This window comes from Stenella coeruleoalba (assembly GCF_951394435.1).
Source record: "Stenella coeruleoalba genome assembly, chromosome: 17".
NCBI classification, from domain to species: domain Eukaryota; kingdom Metazoa; phylum Chordata; class Mammalia; order Artiodactyla; family Delphinidae; genus Stenella; species Stenella coeruleoalba.
The window spans coordinates 24,525,408-24,541,574 of NC_137163.1; the positions used below are offsets into that span (position 1 = coordinate 24,525,408).

At 35.2% G+C, this 16,167-nt stretch overlaps 1 protein-coding gene across 3 annotated transcripts in view; it reads left to right on the top strand.

The window, feature by feature from the left end:
• Positions 1-16,167, top strand: part of CSMD3 (CUB and Sushi multiple domains 3) — a gene marked incomplete at its 5' end in the record, with an annotated part of 1,071,061 nt that overhangs the window by 881,283 nt on the left and 173,611 nt on the right. For 2 of the 3 annotated variants that reach the window (XM_079901374.1, XM_079901375.1), the window contains 3 exons: positions 12,176-12,289; positions 12,793-12,888; positions 14,496-14,699. In XM_079901374.1, the coding sequence (XP_079757500.1) occupies positions 12,176-12,289; positions 12,793-12,888; positions 14,496-14,699 (414 nt within the window). The remainder of the gene's footprint in view (positions 1-12,175; positions 12,290-12,792; positions 12,889-14,495; positions 14,700-16,167) is intronic. The other variant, XM_079901376.1, reaches the window with a different exon arrangement.

The window sequence follows — 16,167 nt, forward strand, 5'->3', positions numbered from 1 at the left end:
GGTTGGAGCATTTAATCCATTTACATTTAAGGTAATTATTGATATGTATGTTCCTATTACCATTTTCTTAATTGTTTTGGGTTTGTTATTGTAGGCGTTTTCCTTCTCTTGTGTTTCTTGCCTAGAGAAGTTCCTTTAGCAGTTGTTGTAGAGCTGGTTTGGTGGTGCTGAACTCTCTCAGCTTTTGCTTGTCTGTAAAGGTTTTAATTTCTCCATCAAATCTGAATGAGATGCTTGCTGGGTAGAGTAATCTTGCTTGTAGGATTTTCTCCTTCATCACTTTAAATATGTCCTGCCACTCCCTTCTGGCTTGCAGCATTTCTGCTGAAAGATCAGCTGTTAACCTTTTGGGGATTCCCTTGTGTGTTATTTGTTGGTTTTCCCTTGCTGCTTTTAATATTTTTTCTTTGTATTTAATTTTTGATAGTGTGATTAATATGTCTTGACATGTTTCTCCTTGGATTTATCCTGTATGGGACTGTCTGTGCTTCCTGGACTTGATGAACTATTTCCTTTCCCATATTAAGGAAGTTTTCAACTGTAATTTCTTCAAATATTTTCTCAGTCCCTTTCTTTTTCTCTTTTTCTTCTGTGACCTCTATAATTCGAATGATGGTGCATTTAATGTTGTCCCAGAGGTCTCTGAGACTGTCCTCAATTCTTTTCATTCTTTTTTCTTTATTCAGCTCTGCAGTAGTTATTTCCACTATTTTATCTTCCAGGTCACTTATCCGTCCTTCTGCCTCAGTTATTCTGCTATTGATCCCTTCTAGAGAATTTTAAATTTCATTTATTGTGTTATCCATCACTGTTTGTTTGCTCTTTAGTTCTTATAGGTCCTTGTTAAATGTTTCTTGTATTTTCTCTATTCTACTTCCAAGATTTAGGATCATCTTTGCTATCATTTTTCTTAATTCTTTTTCAGGTAGACTCCCTATTTCCTCTTCATTTGTTAAGTCTGGTGCATATTTTCCTTGCTCCTTCATCTGCTGTGTGTTTTTCTGTCTTCTCAATTTGCTTAACTTTCTGTGTTTGGGGTCTCCTTTTCATAGGCTGCACGTTCGTCATTCCTGTTGTTTTTGGTGTCTGTCCCCAGTGGCTAAGGTTGATTCAGTGGGTTGTGTAGGCTTCCTGGTGGAGGGGACTAGTGCCTGTGTTTTGGTGGATAAGCCTGGGTCTTGTCTTTCTGGTGGGCAGGCCCACGTCTGGTTGTGTGTTTTGGGGTGTCTGTGGTCTTATTATTTTAGGCAGCCTCTCTGCTAATGGATGTGGTTGTGTTCCTGTCTTGCTAGTTGTTTGGCATAGGGTGTCCAGCACTGTAGCTTGCTGGTCATTGAGTGAAGCTGGGTCTTGGGGTTGAGATCGAGATGTCTGGGAGATTTTCGCCGTTTGATATTATGTGGAGCTCGGAGGTCTCTTGTGGACCTGTGTCCTGAACTTGGCTCTCCCACCTCAGAGACACAGCCCTGACACCTGGCTGGAGCACCAAGAGCCTTTCATCCACATGGCTCAGAATAAAAGGGAGAAAAAATAGAAAGAAAGAAGGAAAGAAAGTAGATAAAACAAAATAAAATAAAGTAAAATAAAAAAATAATTATTAAGAAAAAATTAAAAAAAAAAAAGGACAGACAGAACCCTAGGACAAATGGTAAAAGCAAATATATACAGCAAAATCACACACAGAAGCATACACATACACACTCACAAAAGGAGAAAAAGGGGGGAAAATATATATATATATATATCTTTGCTCCCAAAGTCCACCTCCTCAATTTGGTATGATTCCTTGTCTATTCATGTATTCCACATATGCAGGGTATATCAAGCTGTGGAGATTTAATCCTCTGCTCCTGAAGCTGCTGGGAGAAATTTCCCTTTCTCTTCTTTGTTTGCACAGCTCCCCGGGGTTCAGCTTTGGATTTGGACCTGCCTCTGCGTGTAGGTCGCCTGAGGGCATCTGTTCTTTGCTCAGACAGGACGGGGTTAAAGGAGCAGCTGACTCGGGGGCTCTGGCTGACTCAGGATGTGGGGAGGGAGGGGTACGGAGTGCGAGGCGAGCCGGCGGCGGCAGAGGCCAGCGTGACGTTGCAGCAGCCTGAGGCGCGCCGTGCGTTCTCCTGGGGAAGTTGTCCCTGGATCCCGGGACCCTGGCAGTGGCGGGCTGCACAGGCTCCCCGGAAGGGGGATGTGGATAGTGACCTGTGCTCGTACACAGGCTTCTTGGTGGCGGCAGCAGCGGCCTTAGCGTCTCATGCCCGCCTCTGGGATCCACGCTGATAGCCACAGCTGGCGCCTGTTTCTGGAGCTCCTTTAAGCAGCGCTCTGAATCCCCTCTCCTCGTGCACCAGGAAACAAAGAGGCAAGAAAAAGTCTCTTGCCTCTTCGGCAGCTCCAGACTTTTTCCCGGACTCACTCCCGGCTAGCCAGCCATGGTGCACTAACCCCCTGCAGGCTGTGTTCATGCCACCAACCCCAGTCCTATCCCTGGGATCCGACCGAAGCTCGAGCCTCAGCTCCCAGCGCCCCCCTGTCCTGGCGGGTGAGCAGACAAGCTTCTTGGGCTGGTGAGTGCTGGTCGGCACCGATCCTCTGTGCGGGAATCTCTCCACTTTGCCTTCCGTACCCCTGTGGCTGCCCTCTCCTCCGCGGCTCCGAAGCTTTCCCCCTCCGCCACCTGCAGTCTCTGCCCGCGCAGGGGCTTCTAGTGTGTGGAAACCTTTCCTCCTTCACGGCTCCCTCCCACTGGTGCAGGTCCCGTCCCTATTCTTTTGTCTCTGTTTTTTCTTTTTTCTTTTGCCTTACCGAGGTACGTGGGGAGTTTCTTGCCTTTTGGGAGGTCTGAGGTCTTCTGCCAGCGTTCAGTAGGTGTTCTATAGGAGCAGTTCCACGTGTAGATGTATTTCTGATGTATCTGTGGGGAGGAAGGTGATCTCCGCGTCTTACTCTTCCGCCATCTTGAAGCTCCTCCCCTCTCATTACTTTTTAAACACCAAATTAATTTTCAGTTATTGGGAAATGTTACAACTGCCAAATTGCAGATAAGTTACTGGCTTGCAGTTGAATGGATAGTTGCTCCTGGATCAATTAAATAAAATTGGACTATCTTTGCTACAAGTGTTTTTTTTTTGTTGTTGTTTTTGTATTTTTTACAATGCCTATATTTTTTAAATATGTCAAATAGGTAGTTTTGAATTTTTGGTAGTAAGCAAATGGTCACGTTATAGACAGAAAGCCAGCTTTAGAGAAGCCTGAAAGTAGTTATTATGGATTTATTCAGTAAGCCTAGTTTATGGATTGACAAGAGTATCACCCAAGACATTACTACAGGAAAATAAATTAGGATTTCATTTACTGTTACGAGTTCAAAGTAGGACTAGATTTCTGCAGCTTGTAACTTACTGGATAATTGGGTGCCATGGTCAGAACAATGAATTTTTATTAAATAACATCTTTTATTTCCTAATTATTACAAGATAGCAATAAGATTTTGTTATATTTATTTTCAGAGCCAGAATGATTTCATTGTTTTTTGTGAGCTGCTAACCTAGAATTTAGAGATTGTTTGCTCTAGGGCAAAATTGGCCCCAGCACCCAGGATGGAGCCAAGCTTTTGTGTGGATATTGTATCAACAGTAGCCCCTAGATAATTAATATATGATTCACTTGGCTCACCTTAACTAAAATGCTGTATTAGTATAACATGCCTCACTATGAATTCATAGTTTAATAATATTGTACTATAATAATAACCATGAGTATTTGGAATCTCACTGATACGTAAAAATGTAAAACTTCCCAAAATACTGATGAAACTCTCACTTATTACATCAATTAATGCAACTTCTACCAAACTTTTCTAGTGCTAGATGGTGTTCTAAAAATAATTAACACATTGATTTTATTTGGGGCTGATTTTTAAATTCTGCTTTTTAGAACTTTTCAAAGTAAATTGTCATATATTTAACTTACATCTATATATATTTTTCATAAAACTGAAGGGTTTTTAATGTTTTTTATTGTGCTAAAAGTCACACAATATAAAACATAACTATTTTAACCATATTTAACTGTAGAGTTCAGTGGCACTAAGTACACTCACATTGCTGTGCAACTCGAAGTTTTAATTGGATACCTTGTACTCATCTTTAAGGGGCAGAGCCTTTAAAATCATGAGGTATCCAAGTGGTAGTATAATGATCCCAAAATGCAACCTTGAAGCTATTTACACAAGTAGTTTCACAGCCAGAGCATACAGAGCGCAAAGAGTTCTGTACATGTTATTAATTGTGAAAGGAAGCCTTTTGCATGCATGGACATTTCTGTGCTATTGTTTTGAAATATTCATATGAGATGAAAGTATGAGGCAAAATTCATATAAAGCTAGAAAAACTTTTGATAGATTATGTCACCAACAGTTATTTTTTATGCTTTTGCACATAATCAAGTCCAGTTGTAAACACATCCTTGATTTGAATCTTATTTATTTCTGTTCTGTTGGTAGTGTGGGTGCACATGTGTGTGCCCTTCTGTGCTGTGTTAGTGAATAAAATGCAAGCTGAACAACAGAGGTGACTTGTTAAAAAATTTGTAATGGAGCGACCAACAAGCTGAGTGCCTAATATTATCAAAATGAACTCTAGAATACAAAAGAATGTGTAGATTTTGTGAAAGGAGTACCAGGCATGTTGAGAATCAAGCTGAGATCTAATAGGAATTTGTATGTGTCTATTCCTTTTTCTGCCCAGCCTCCCTTCTGTGTGAAACTATTTCTTTTGTGATGGAGTTTCAATGCCTTTGCAATAGAGTGGCATGGACTTCAGGTGAAGGGAGTAAACAAAACAAAAGATGAATGCTCTCTCACCTTGTAGCCCTTTTCTTAGACCTTATAGAAAGCTGCTAATTACATTTTCATATTTCATCCAAAAGGATAGAATGTAAAATCAAGTAGTTAGAGAAGTACATAGCCATTTTGAATTCAAAAGACAAATGAACCCTGGTTTAAATAGCTGTAATACTCTCTAACCCAATCAGTTCTATCATTTGTTCTAAATATGCATGTTTGGAAAGCAGAGAATTAGAAAAGATATGCTATTTAACATCAAAGGTCAATTAAATTTTGCCTATCAATAAACATTCATGTTCAATTAGTAGCATATATATTTACAAAACTGAGTTATTAGTAACTAATATTTATTACTATGTTTCAGATACTGTTCAAAGTGTTTTACAAGTATCAATTTATGTAATATTCACATCAATCCTTTGAGCTTAGGTACTTGTATTATCCCTATTTTACAGATGTGGATATTGAGGCATGGAAAGGTAAAGTGACTTTCTCATGTGGCTCATCCTAGGTTCAATCCTTGAGAGTCTGATTCCAGAACTGGAATCCTTCACTCTTCAGTAGACAGTTGTTAGGGCATTTCAGATCCATAGATTGATTATTTGAAAATATTAGTCCTCTAAATCTGCTCAGCTGCAGATGCTGACAGTCTTTAAGCTGCTTAATCCATTCTGTCATGGAGCTAACAAATCTTGTCATTGCAGTACCTTGACATCATAATCAATAAGGTACTACCCATCTGACTACTAGAACTACTGCTGCCCAGAAAGACCTACTGGGCCTTCCTCCACCAAGTTAGAACCCTTTTGCATCAAAGCAAGTTTGAATCAGACCTGAATTTACCACAGCCTCTTGGACATTTTAACTCTTCACCACCTGTCCCAGAAGTGGTTAGATCAGTTCCCTTAGTTATGGCCCAGTCTGATTCTGAGTTTTTTCCTCCCTACACTAGCATGCCATTGGGATACTCTGTGAATTATTCCCTTCTGAGAGGAAAACAAATGTGAAATAAAATTGAAACCCTTCTTTATTTGCATAAACTCAATTTTTAATTTTTAATTCAATAACTCCTATCCTGATCACTGAATAACAGTAACCACATCCACGTTTGTTTTATTATTCTCATTTAAAGTTAATTAATTGCCAAATCAGTGAGTCTCTGTACAGTGTTATTTTTTTTTAACATCTTTATTGGAGTATAATTGCTTTACAATGGTGTGTTAGTTTCTGCTTTATAACAAAGTGAATCAGTTATACATACACATATATCCCCATCTCTCTTCCCTCTTGCGTCTCCCTCCCTCCCACCCTCCCTATCCCACCCCTCTAGGTGGTCACAAAGCACCTAGCTGATCTCCCTGTGCTATGTGGCTGCTTCCCACTAGCTATCTGTTTTACAATTGGTAGTGTATATATGTCCATGCCACGCTCTCACTTTGTCCCAGCTTACCCTTTCCCCTCCCCGTGTCCTCAAGTCCATTCCCTAGTAGGTCTGAGTCTTTATTCTCGTCTTGCCCCTAGGTTCTTCATGACCTTTTTTTTTTCTTTTATTTTTTAGATTGCATATATATGTGTGTTAGCATACAGTATTTGTGTTTCTCTTTCTGACTTACTTCAGTCTGTATGACAGACTCTAGGTCCCTTCACCTCACTACAGATAACTCAATTTTGTTTCTTTTTATGACTGAGTAATATTCCACTGTATATATGTGCCACATCTTCTTTATCCATTCATCTGTTGATGCACACTTAGGTTGCTTCCATGTCCTGGCTATTGTAAATAGAGCTGCAATGAACATTGTGGTACATGAATCTTTTTGATATATGGTTTTCTCAGGGTATATGCCTAGTAGTGGGATTGCTGGGTCTATGGTAGTTCTATTTTTAGTCTTTTAAGGAACCTCCATACTGTTCTGCATAGTGGCTGTATCAATTTACATTCCCACCAACAGTGCAAGAGGGTTCCCTTTTCTCCACACCCTCTCCAGCATTTATTGTTTGTAGATTTTTTTGATGATGGCCATTCTGACCGGTGTGAGATGACACCTCATTGTAGTTTTGATTTGCATTTCTCTAATCATTAATGATGTTGAGCATTCTTTCATGTGTTTGTTGGCAATCTGTATATCTTCTTTGGAGAAATGTCTGTTTAGGTCTTCTGCCCATTTTTGGATTGGGTTGTTTGTTTTTTTGATATTGAGCTGCATGAGCTGCTTGTAAATTTTGGAGATTAATCCTTTGTCAGTTGCTTCATTTGCAAATATTTTCTCCCATTCTGAGGGCTGTCTTTTCGTCTTGTTTATGATTTCCTTTGTTGTGCAAAAGCTTTTAAGTTTCATTGGGTCCCATGTGTTTATTTTTGTTTTTATTTCCATTTCTCTAGGAGGTGGGTCAAAAGGGATCATGCTGTGATTTATGTCATAGAGTGTTCTGCCTATGTTTTCCTCTAAGAGTTTGATGGCGTCTGGCCTTATATTTAGGTCTTTAATTCATTTTGAGTTTATTTTTGTGTATGGTGTTAGGGAGTGTTCTAATTTCATTGTTTTCATGTAGCTGTCCAGTTTTCCCAGCACCACTTATTGAAGAGGCTGTCTGTACAGTGTTATTTTGATGGCACAAAAATTAAATGTAACATCCAAAATTCCTGACTTGCGTAGGCAGTGGCGGAACATTTCAGCAATATTCCAGAGTAGAGTTTAGTGGAAAAGGGAGCTTTAACTTCTTTGTTCTGTTGATTCATATTTTAAACAAATGCACAACCCTCTGGGCACTGCACTATTTAGTGTGTTGTGTCATACCCTAAGCACCCACTCTACTGTTTCCCACAATGATATTTTCAGAGAGACTGTTCATCTGCACAGAGTATTCTCACAGTTAACTCCTAATGCTCAGGAGTTTCTTTCTGCCATCCTAGGCCTCTCTTATTATTTATTGACTTACATTTGAAATGGGTAAATTAAGAAGAATGGACAAAGTCTTAGAGTTAAATGAACATGATTAAAGGAGATGGATTTGAAAGTGCTTGGTGTAGAACAGGAAACAAAAGCTCTTTGAAAGTTAAGTTTGTTGAATACTTAAACCATGAAGACCATCTCAGTAAATGGAACCCTGCCTCTTTGTCTTGGTTGAATATGATATTGTCTTCGTTGAATACGATACTGTAAAAATTAAATGTCAAGTAAACCTTGTTTCATATACAAAGAAGAGTAGATAGACACAATGCCTGGTTTCATTCTGAGTTTATTTGCTCATGGGAGAGCAAATTTTGAAGTTGGGGTAAATATCCTAACCAATATAATCTAAGTTAGAGGTTTCCTCTATTTAAGTGATTCTTAAAAATCTAAATTATGGATTTCTTTAAAACGCAGTCTGGGTCTCCCCCCAAATGTTGCCCATTAGAAGTTGTTGGTAGAGGACTTGCTTTGAAGAATGGATTAAATGATTAACATACCAATGATCTGTATGGAAAGATGTGCCCAAAGTACCATTGTTGGTTTATAATTAATTTAATTGGCTAGTCTAACATCTTATCATACATAGAATAAAGGTAAGCTGCCACCTAAATGACCATAAATATAATTAATGGGGCCCTTTCTGTATTAGTCACTTTTTATCCCCAGCATTTAGTTCAGTTCCTGGTACCTCATAGAATCAACAAATATTAGTTGAATTAATAAACTGTATTGTAGGATAAAATATATGGGAAATAAGAGGCTTGGAAGTAGTTTCAGGTTTAATAATAGGTTATTTGCATTGGCTTGTTTGTAGAGATTTTTACATGTTTATTTCTACCTTACTAAGTTTCCCTTTCTTCCTGTATCTAGCTTGCAGTGATACATCTAACATTATAAAAATGGATTTTTAATAAAAGAGAGACATTATTCTTAACATCTATTATGCTTAAAGAAGGAGAAACTTCCTTAAAATGGTGTCTCATTTAAGAAACAGCTTAGTGTTTATAACCTATACTAATAGCATGAGAGCAAAATGCTTTTGATATCGACATGCAAATCTCCAGAGAAAGAGAAAGAAGAGCTTGGAGCTGAGATGCAAAGAATTTTATACCTCTGTTGGAAACTAAGAAAAAGAATAGGGTTGCTAATCATTCCAGAAAGCATGATCAGCCCAGACTTCAGGGGTTAAATATAGCCTTAGGAAAAAAAAAAATGGTGGTCCAGCTATTAGGTTGAGGTACTAGTTTCTGGCCATGGCTCACGCGCCCAGCCGCTTCGCGGCATGTGGGATCTTCCCGGACCAGGGCACGAACCCGAGTCCCCTGCATCGGCAGGTGGACTCTCAACCACTGCGCCACCAGGGAAGCCCTTTTTTTTTTTTAAAGAGGGCATAATCATGGCTGCCATACAAATATAAAATAAACATGTGTTAAAATTTTTATTTAACTCATTAATTAATGAGGGACCCTGTAATATGTTACAGTGTTTCAAGAAAGAATTCAAAGAACCAAATATAGATTATGGATGGATGGATAGATAGATAGACAGGCAGATGAAATACTGAAATGAATTTACAATGATATGTAGGATGAATTTACAAATAGTTCTATTGGATAATAATAATCCTTTGCATTACACCACAGCCCTCATAAACACAGGGGACCCAGAATGATGTACTAGACAATGTCTTGCTTACCAGAAAACAGCATCCAACTAGTTACCTTTTGGTTCACCTTAAAATGTTTACATTTTTGTTTTCCTACTTTAGTCTCAGCTATGCAAAGGGTGCGGTTGGCTATTCAGAATGTTTTAGAAGCAAAGAACCTACTGTTATCTGAACATAAGAAAACTAAGTAAATTTAGACATTTAGAGGCAGAATGAGGAAGCAAACATTGGAGTAACCATTTAATTCTTGAGATTCTGACTGATCAGGGGAGATTTGGTTCAGAATTGTAGCATATCGGTTTAGTAAGACAATAGTTAACCTGATAATGTGTAGGAAGTAAGATCACTGTGCAAGTGTTCTTGATTCTTCATACTACAAAACACTTATTCAACATGTACTTTAAAATTTCATCTTTCGTATAATGATTCAGTACCCTCTCAGAGTTTTTTCCTAATAAAAGCTATTTTTAACTTAAAATTTCCATTGGCCATATTACAACAGAGTAAGGTTGCAGTTGAAGAGAAGTAGCATACTGATTGCTTAATAAAGGAAGATTCAACACTCAACTCCCTCACCCCCTACCCTTCTCAATTCTCCCCTATCTCATCACAGAATTACTACAATAAATTACAAACTAACATCACTCAAAAGGGAGTGCCCTACAGTTTTCTTTACTTAATATGATGCAAATATATGGTGTTACTGGCTATATTATTAAAAGTTATAGTCTCAACATACCCAATTTACAGGTGACACAAAACTCCAGTCTATCTGTAGAGAAGTAATATTTGAGAACAAGAAGCCTACAAACAGGAAGAAAAGAGGGCGTATTTTTTTTCCTTAGAAAAAGATCTTGGATCACTGTGTATATTGGTTGTTTTAAATGTTGTTTGTAAATATAGTGGTTTGCTTGGAAATTGGACATGTTTCCTAATGGAATATTTGAGATATGTAGGAAGACAGAGATAAAGGATGTTGAATTTTGACACTTTTCCCTAATGACTTCCCAGAAAGATACAGAGAAAGAATGTTATCTATCAAGAGTCTTGTTGCACAGAGTACTTAGTTTAGCAAAGTTCTTAGTGATTAGTCTACTTTGATTTTGGGGGGGATGAGGGGGCACTTAGAAAGGCAATGGCAACATCTGCATTTTAATAGAAACTTTAAAAGACACTTTTGAAAACAGATCATCCAAACACCAATCTAAACAAATGCAAAAACAGAAAACAAAAACTTTCTTAATATTTTTAGGAGTATTTTTGAAATAACTTGGGATTTGGTAGACCATCAAATATGGATATTTTAAAAAGGTCGAACTGGAAATTTTTCATATGACTTGTAAAGCATTAAAATAATTGACTACATGTATGTGATTTGATAGAAACATAAATTTGTTTCTATGACATCATGTTTTAAGGAGGATCATTTATGAAAGTCAGCCCTCTAAGGTTCAGGAATTATTGAAAGTAGCAACACTCTGTGTTTGTTTTCTTTTACCCCACAAAGAACTGGACTGAGATCAACAGCTTATTTTAGCAGGCCAAAAAAAATACATGTAGCTTTGTGTACAGTATTATGTGTGTGGCTTCAAATACAAAACTCAGCATGTTTCAAATGAACAAGCCTGTCTTCATATGACCACCATAGGATGACCATAACCTCGATTAAGCGGTAAAATATGAAGAACTTTAAAAAACTATATATATTTGTGCAATGTATAGTTCAATGACAGTAATATAATGTTGAATTTTTACAAGTTACCTTGCTTTTACATTATTAAACTTCTGAAAAATCATAGTCTTTTAAACCCCACAATTTTTCTATTCAATGAAATGTTTTGAGGATGAATTTTCTTACCTATTTCACTTTTTAAAATCACAAAACACTAGTTGATTTCTGCTCTGTAACAGGTTCTTTCTTTTAAGTTATAGTTTGGGTAGTTTCTGCATGTAAAGTTAATATATTATTAAAGGAAAAGTACAAAATGAAGTAAAAAGGAGACATTTATAAAACTCTGTTGGTAAGCACATCAGATCTGTACTTACCATGAAAAAGCAATCATTTTGTAGAATTTTATATCTCAATTGAAATTAAAATATCTCAGTTGCTGAGGAATCATAAATAATATGTCTTTATTTTGGCAGAGGATTAACAATAAATATTTAGGGACCATTTTCAGAATGTGAATTAAACCCTATACATTAGAAGTATATTGTTGATATTTTTCTAGTGACACTGTTATTTATAATGGAATAGCATTTTAAAAGCAATCTACGATAAATCCCCTAAACTAAAACTTTGTCTATGTCATCTCAAAGAGGAAAAAAAATTAGAAAAAGAGAAGAGAGTCACAAAGTGAAAAGAATCTACCAATAGAAAAATAAAAAATATACAGTATTAATCGCCAACCTTATGATTTCTGAGCTAAATTAAATGTTATACCCATTTAATTTAATTAAAAAAATAATATTCTTACAATTTTATTGCTTTTAGGCCACGGTTATTACTTTTATGACCTGAAGTACATGTGTCAGGCATATCAACCAATTGGCACACATCCTCTTTTAAAGGTAGAAAAAAAAAGATGACTATTAAATTGTAATACTTTGTTCTCTCTCTCCTCCTCTTTCTATTTTTTTTTTTGTTTGTTTTTTGTTTTCATTTTTGGATGGTTGGTGATTTGTTTGCTTCTCCTGGTTCCTGTTGATCAGTGGTGTTTGGCCAGTTTGTATTTTTCCAGACATCACTCCACGATGTTGTTGAGGTGTATGATGGGCCAACTCAGCAATCTTCTCTGTTATCTTCCCTCTCAGGATCCCATTCAGGTATCCTTTAATAGAACTGCCATGCATCAGTTATTGATTAAAGACTGACTTTGATTGGTATTGTAGTGAAAGTTGAGATTTATGTCATCCATATTAGAAATAAACTGAAAATAGAATCATTCTTTATTTTTAAAAAAAGAATAGAAACACAAGAATAATTCAAATTCATGAGAAAAATATAACCAACTGTTTTCTGGGATTGTAATCAAGTAAATATAGTACTTAGTCACTTAGTGTGACTTAGTCACTTAGTGTTTAATGTAGTATTTAAAGATTCTTTACAGAATGAGGCAATATTATCAAAACGTAATAAAAGCTTTCCAGTAAAAAGGTTGCAATTGAAGCTGAACCCAAAGAAAATATGTTGTCAGTGGTAGGATATATTAAAGTAATTTAATAGAACATAGATTGACATTTTCAAATGACGGTGTAAATTAATATCATTTGTTAGGTTTACTGAATGAAATTATTTATGATATCTTAGTGTTTGTTTTGTTGAGTAGGAGAATCACTTCCACTGAGTTCAGGTAATCAGATCACAATTCGATTTACTTCAATTGGACCAGTAACAGCTAAGGGATTTCACTTTGTTTATCAAGGTAAGTGACTGTGTAGCATAGAAACACACTAAGGAATGATATCAGTTTCCATGCTATGTCCAGAGTTATTGAATGATGAGATCCTCATAACCATATAGGAGAGGTAAAAGTTGTGTGTGTTTTTTAAAAACAGTTTTGCCCTGTCCCCTCCCCCATTGTTAGAGCACTATTACTTTGACCAAAGTCAAAAAGGACCTATTGTTTCCATCATCATTCTCAAGTTAGCTGCATGCTTTTCCTTCCTCCCAACATACTGTTTTCAAAACATCTGGTGTGTTTTTTTGACAATGCTTCACTCTACATATTCTATTTCCTTAGAGTCTAGCACTCTAAATTAAAAATACACAAACTTTTTGTGCTGATGTACTTAGACATGCCAAGGAAATCATTACTCCACTCTAAAATTTTAGTCTCTCATTCTCTTAGGAGAATTCAAACTTTCTTCATGACTATTAAATATTTTTGTGCAATTCAAAGTCAGTTTACATAGTTCTTTTGTCACCTTTTATAGACACACTTCCACATTATATAAAACTAAATTAAGACCTATCATCTGAATATTTTGTTTGAATTATGTATGATCATGTAGTTGTTATTCTCAAATATATCTTGAACTTTATTCCTAATAAATTTATAAACATTAGTGGTTTGATATTCTTCTTAAACCCTCTTATTCCAATTATAATATTGGCTATAATATTATACTGTTTCATTCTTAATAGTATTCCCTCTGTAAACAATTTGTGGTATTATGAATTTTAAAAGGCACTCTAACAAATGAAGTTATTTTCACTCAAGTCACATATGAGGAATCTGTCTATTTGGAATTCATCCTATCATTTTTTGGGCTGTTATCAAATTCCTTAGTCCCATCTGTATGTGTTTTAAAAAGAAAAAACATCCTGTTATCATTCTATTTTACTTAATCAAAAAGAAGTCACAATTGAAGGACATACCTATAAAGCCTAAAAGCAATTTCAAATTTGATATTGTATGATTATTAAAATAAAACTTCTATTGTTGTTAATCTGTCTGACTTCTGTCTAGCCTGAACGTATTGTCTTCATCAATAACAAACATATTTTGAACAACCAAGTTTATGAACATGCTATGAAATTAATCAAGTGCTGTGTTTGCTTTTTTAAATTTATGTTTTTAGGGGCCAAATACTGTAAAAAAAAAAAAAACTTGACATTACCTTATGTAACCTGACATCTGTTTTTTGTAAGCTTGGTATTCCATTTTAAAAAGAAAAAAAAAGATGTATCTCTTTGCTTTCATTCCATAAATTGAAATATCTTACTCAAGCTACATTTTTATATTGATGAGTGTGGTCACACAAAAAACAGAAAAAAAAAACCTTAACCGATGTTGTTTAAAGGATCAAAAGTGAAATGTTTTTAAATAAAAAATCTTGATGACAATAGCAATATTTATTCATTTTGAATTGTATTTCATTATGTATAAACTTTTATAAGTGTATTCAAATTGTTAACTAAAGTTCAAGTTGGTGAAGATTTCTTTGAAATCTGTTTGCATACTTTCATTTTGAAATCTCTATTTCTCTACCAAATATGAAATTAAAGTCAACAATTATTTGTACGCAGCTGTTCCTAGAACAAGTTCCACACAATGCAGTTCTGTGCCTGAACCAAGGTTTGGAAGAAGGATTGGCAATGAATTTGCAGTTGGTTCATTGGTTCTTTTTGAATGTAATCCTGGATATATTCTCCATGGATCCTTTGCAATTAGGTGTGATTCAGTGCCAAATTCTTTGGCCCAATGGAATGACTCCTTACCTACCTGTATTGGTAAGTTTATAAATTTGTATGCTTTGTGATTGTACATATTATATATCAAAATTAGTTATCATGCATCTTTCAATATTTGTTTCAAATATAATAGTTTTACATTAATTTTAAACTATTAGTTATGATGTATCTAAATATGCAAATCAGAGTGGCTATTTGATGCAATTGAGATGAAATGCAATCAATGAAAATATACATACATATTTCCAATAACACAGAATTGGAATGCTATTAATATGGAATTATTATGTGCTACCATCCTTTGAAATAAATATTATTTTTCATTTTTAAAAGTTTATGCAAAGATTTCTATGCCAATATGTAAGGAATTTACCTATCTTTTAAGGATCACAGAAGCTGATTTTTCTGGGTGTATTTTATCATCAAAAAAATTAGAAAATATGCATTAGTAAATAAATGTTTTTCTCTTCTCTATAAATTATATGTATGTATAAAAATATAAAATAATAATTTTTCCCAGTATTTCACAAATATAAGTGGAAACAATTTGAATGAGTAGATGGTGTAGGGTTGGCCAGAAATCTCATTATTTCAGACTATATTTTTGTAATGTTGTACCCAATTTATATTGATAAATAAAATAAACACTGTATGAACTTAGCCCTGCTAAGTTATTTGAAGCAGATTAAAACATTTTCTAAACCATAAAAATAGTTTAGAATCTTATCATATTTCAGGATCATTACAATGACTTTTGGATCTTGTAGAATTCCATGGATGTGGAAAATGTAGACTGTTGGGAAGTTGCTTTCTTCTTTGTTCCAAAAGCATATCTGGAAATTAAAATTTTAAATTATATAGTATTAAACTAAAAGAAGCGTAGTAAAGCTTAATTTCAGGTTAAGAAATAGTTCTAATGAGTTCTTTCTCATTAAAGTTTTATTGGTATGTGACTTGGAAAATGAGAGGAAGTTTTTTTAAAATAAAAGATAAGCAAAATTTTGTCTTTATTTTAATAATCTCAATACTCCACTTTTTGATAGAGAAGACATGAGTGTGCATATAAACAATATAACATATACATTTATAAATATATAAAATCTATTTTTAATAACACTTCTTGCCATACCTGAAAAGAAATTACGTGTCAATAGTTTTTATTTTTAACTTTTTAAAACACATTTTACCATATTTTAACACAGATTAATACAATGTTAATTCATATTTAATTAGAATAAAATATATTCTAAATTGATTTTAATCGAAATTATATGGAATGTACACTCATTACTGAGGAGGTAAAGATAAGGTCTGGTGATATGCATTCATCGAACGTGTACTTTGTATAGGACAAAACTGCTCTAAATCTTTTACCATTCAAATCAGGACGTTATTAATAATTGTGCTGGGAAAGTGGTACAAGTTGGGACTATCATAAATAAAAAGGAAGGATTGATGGTCACTTATCTCTGTAGGAACTTGATATCACCACTTCCCAAAAGAGATA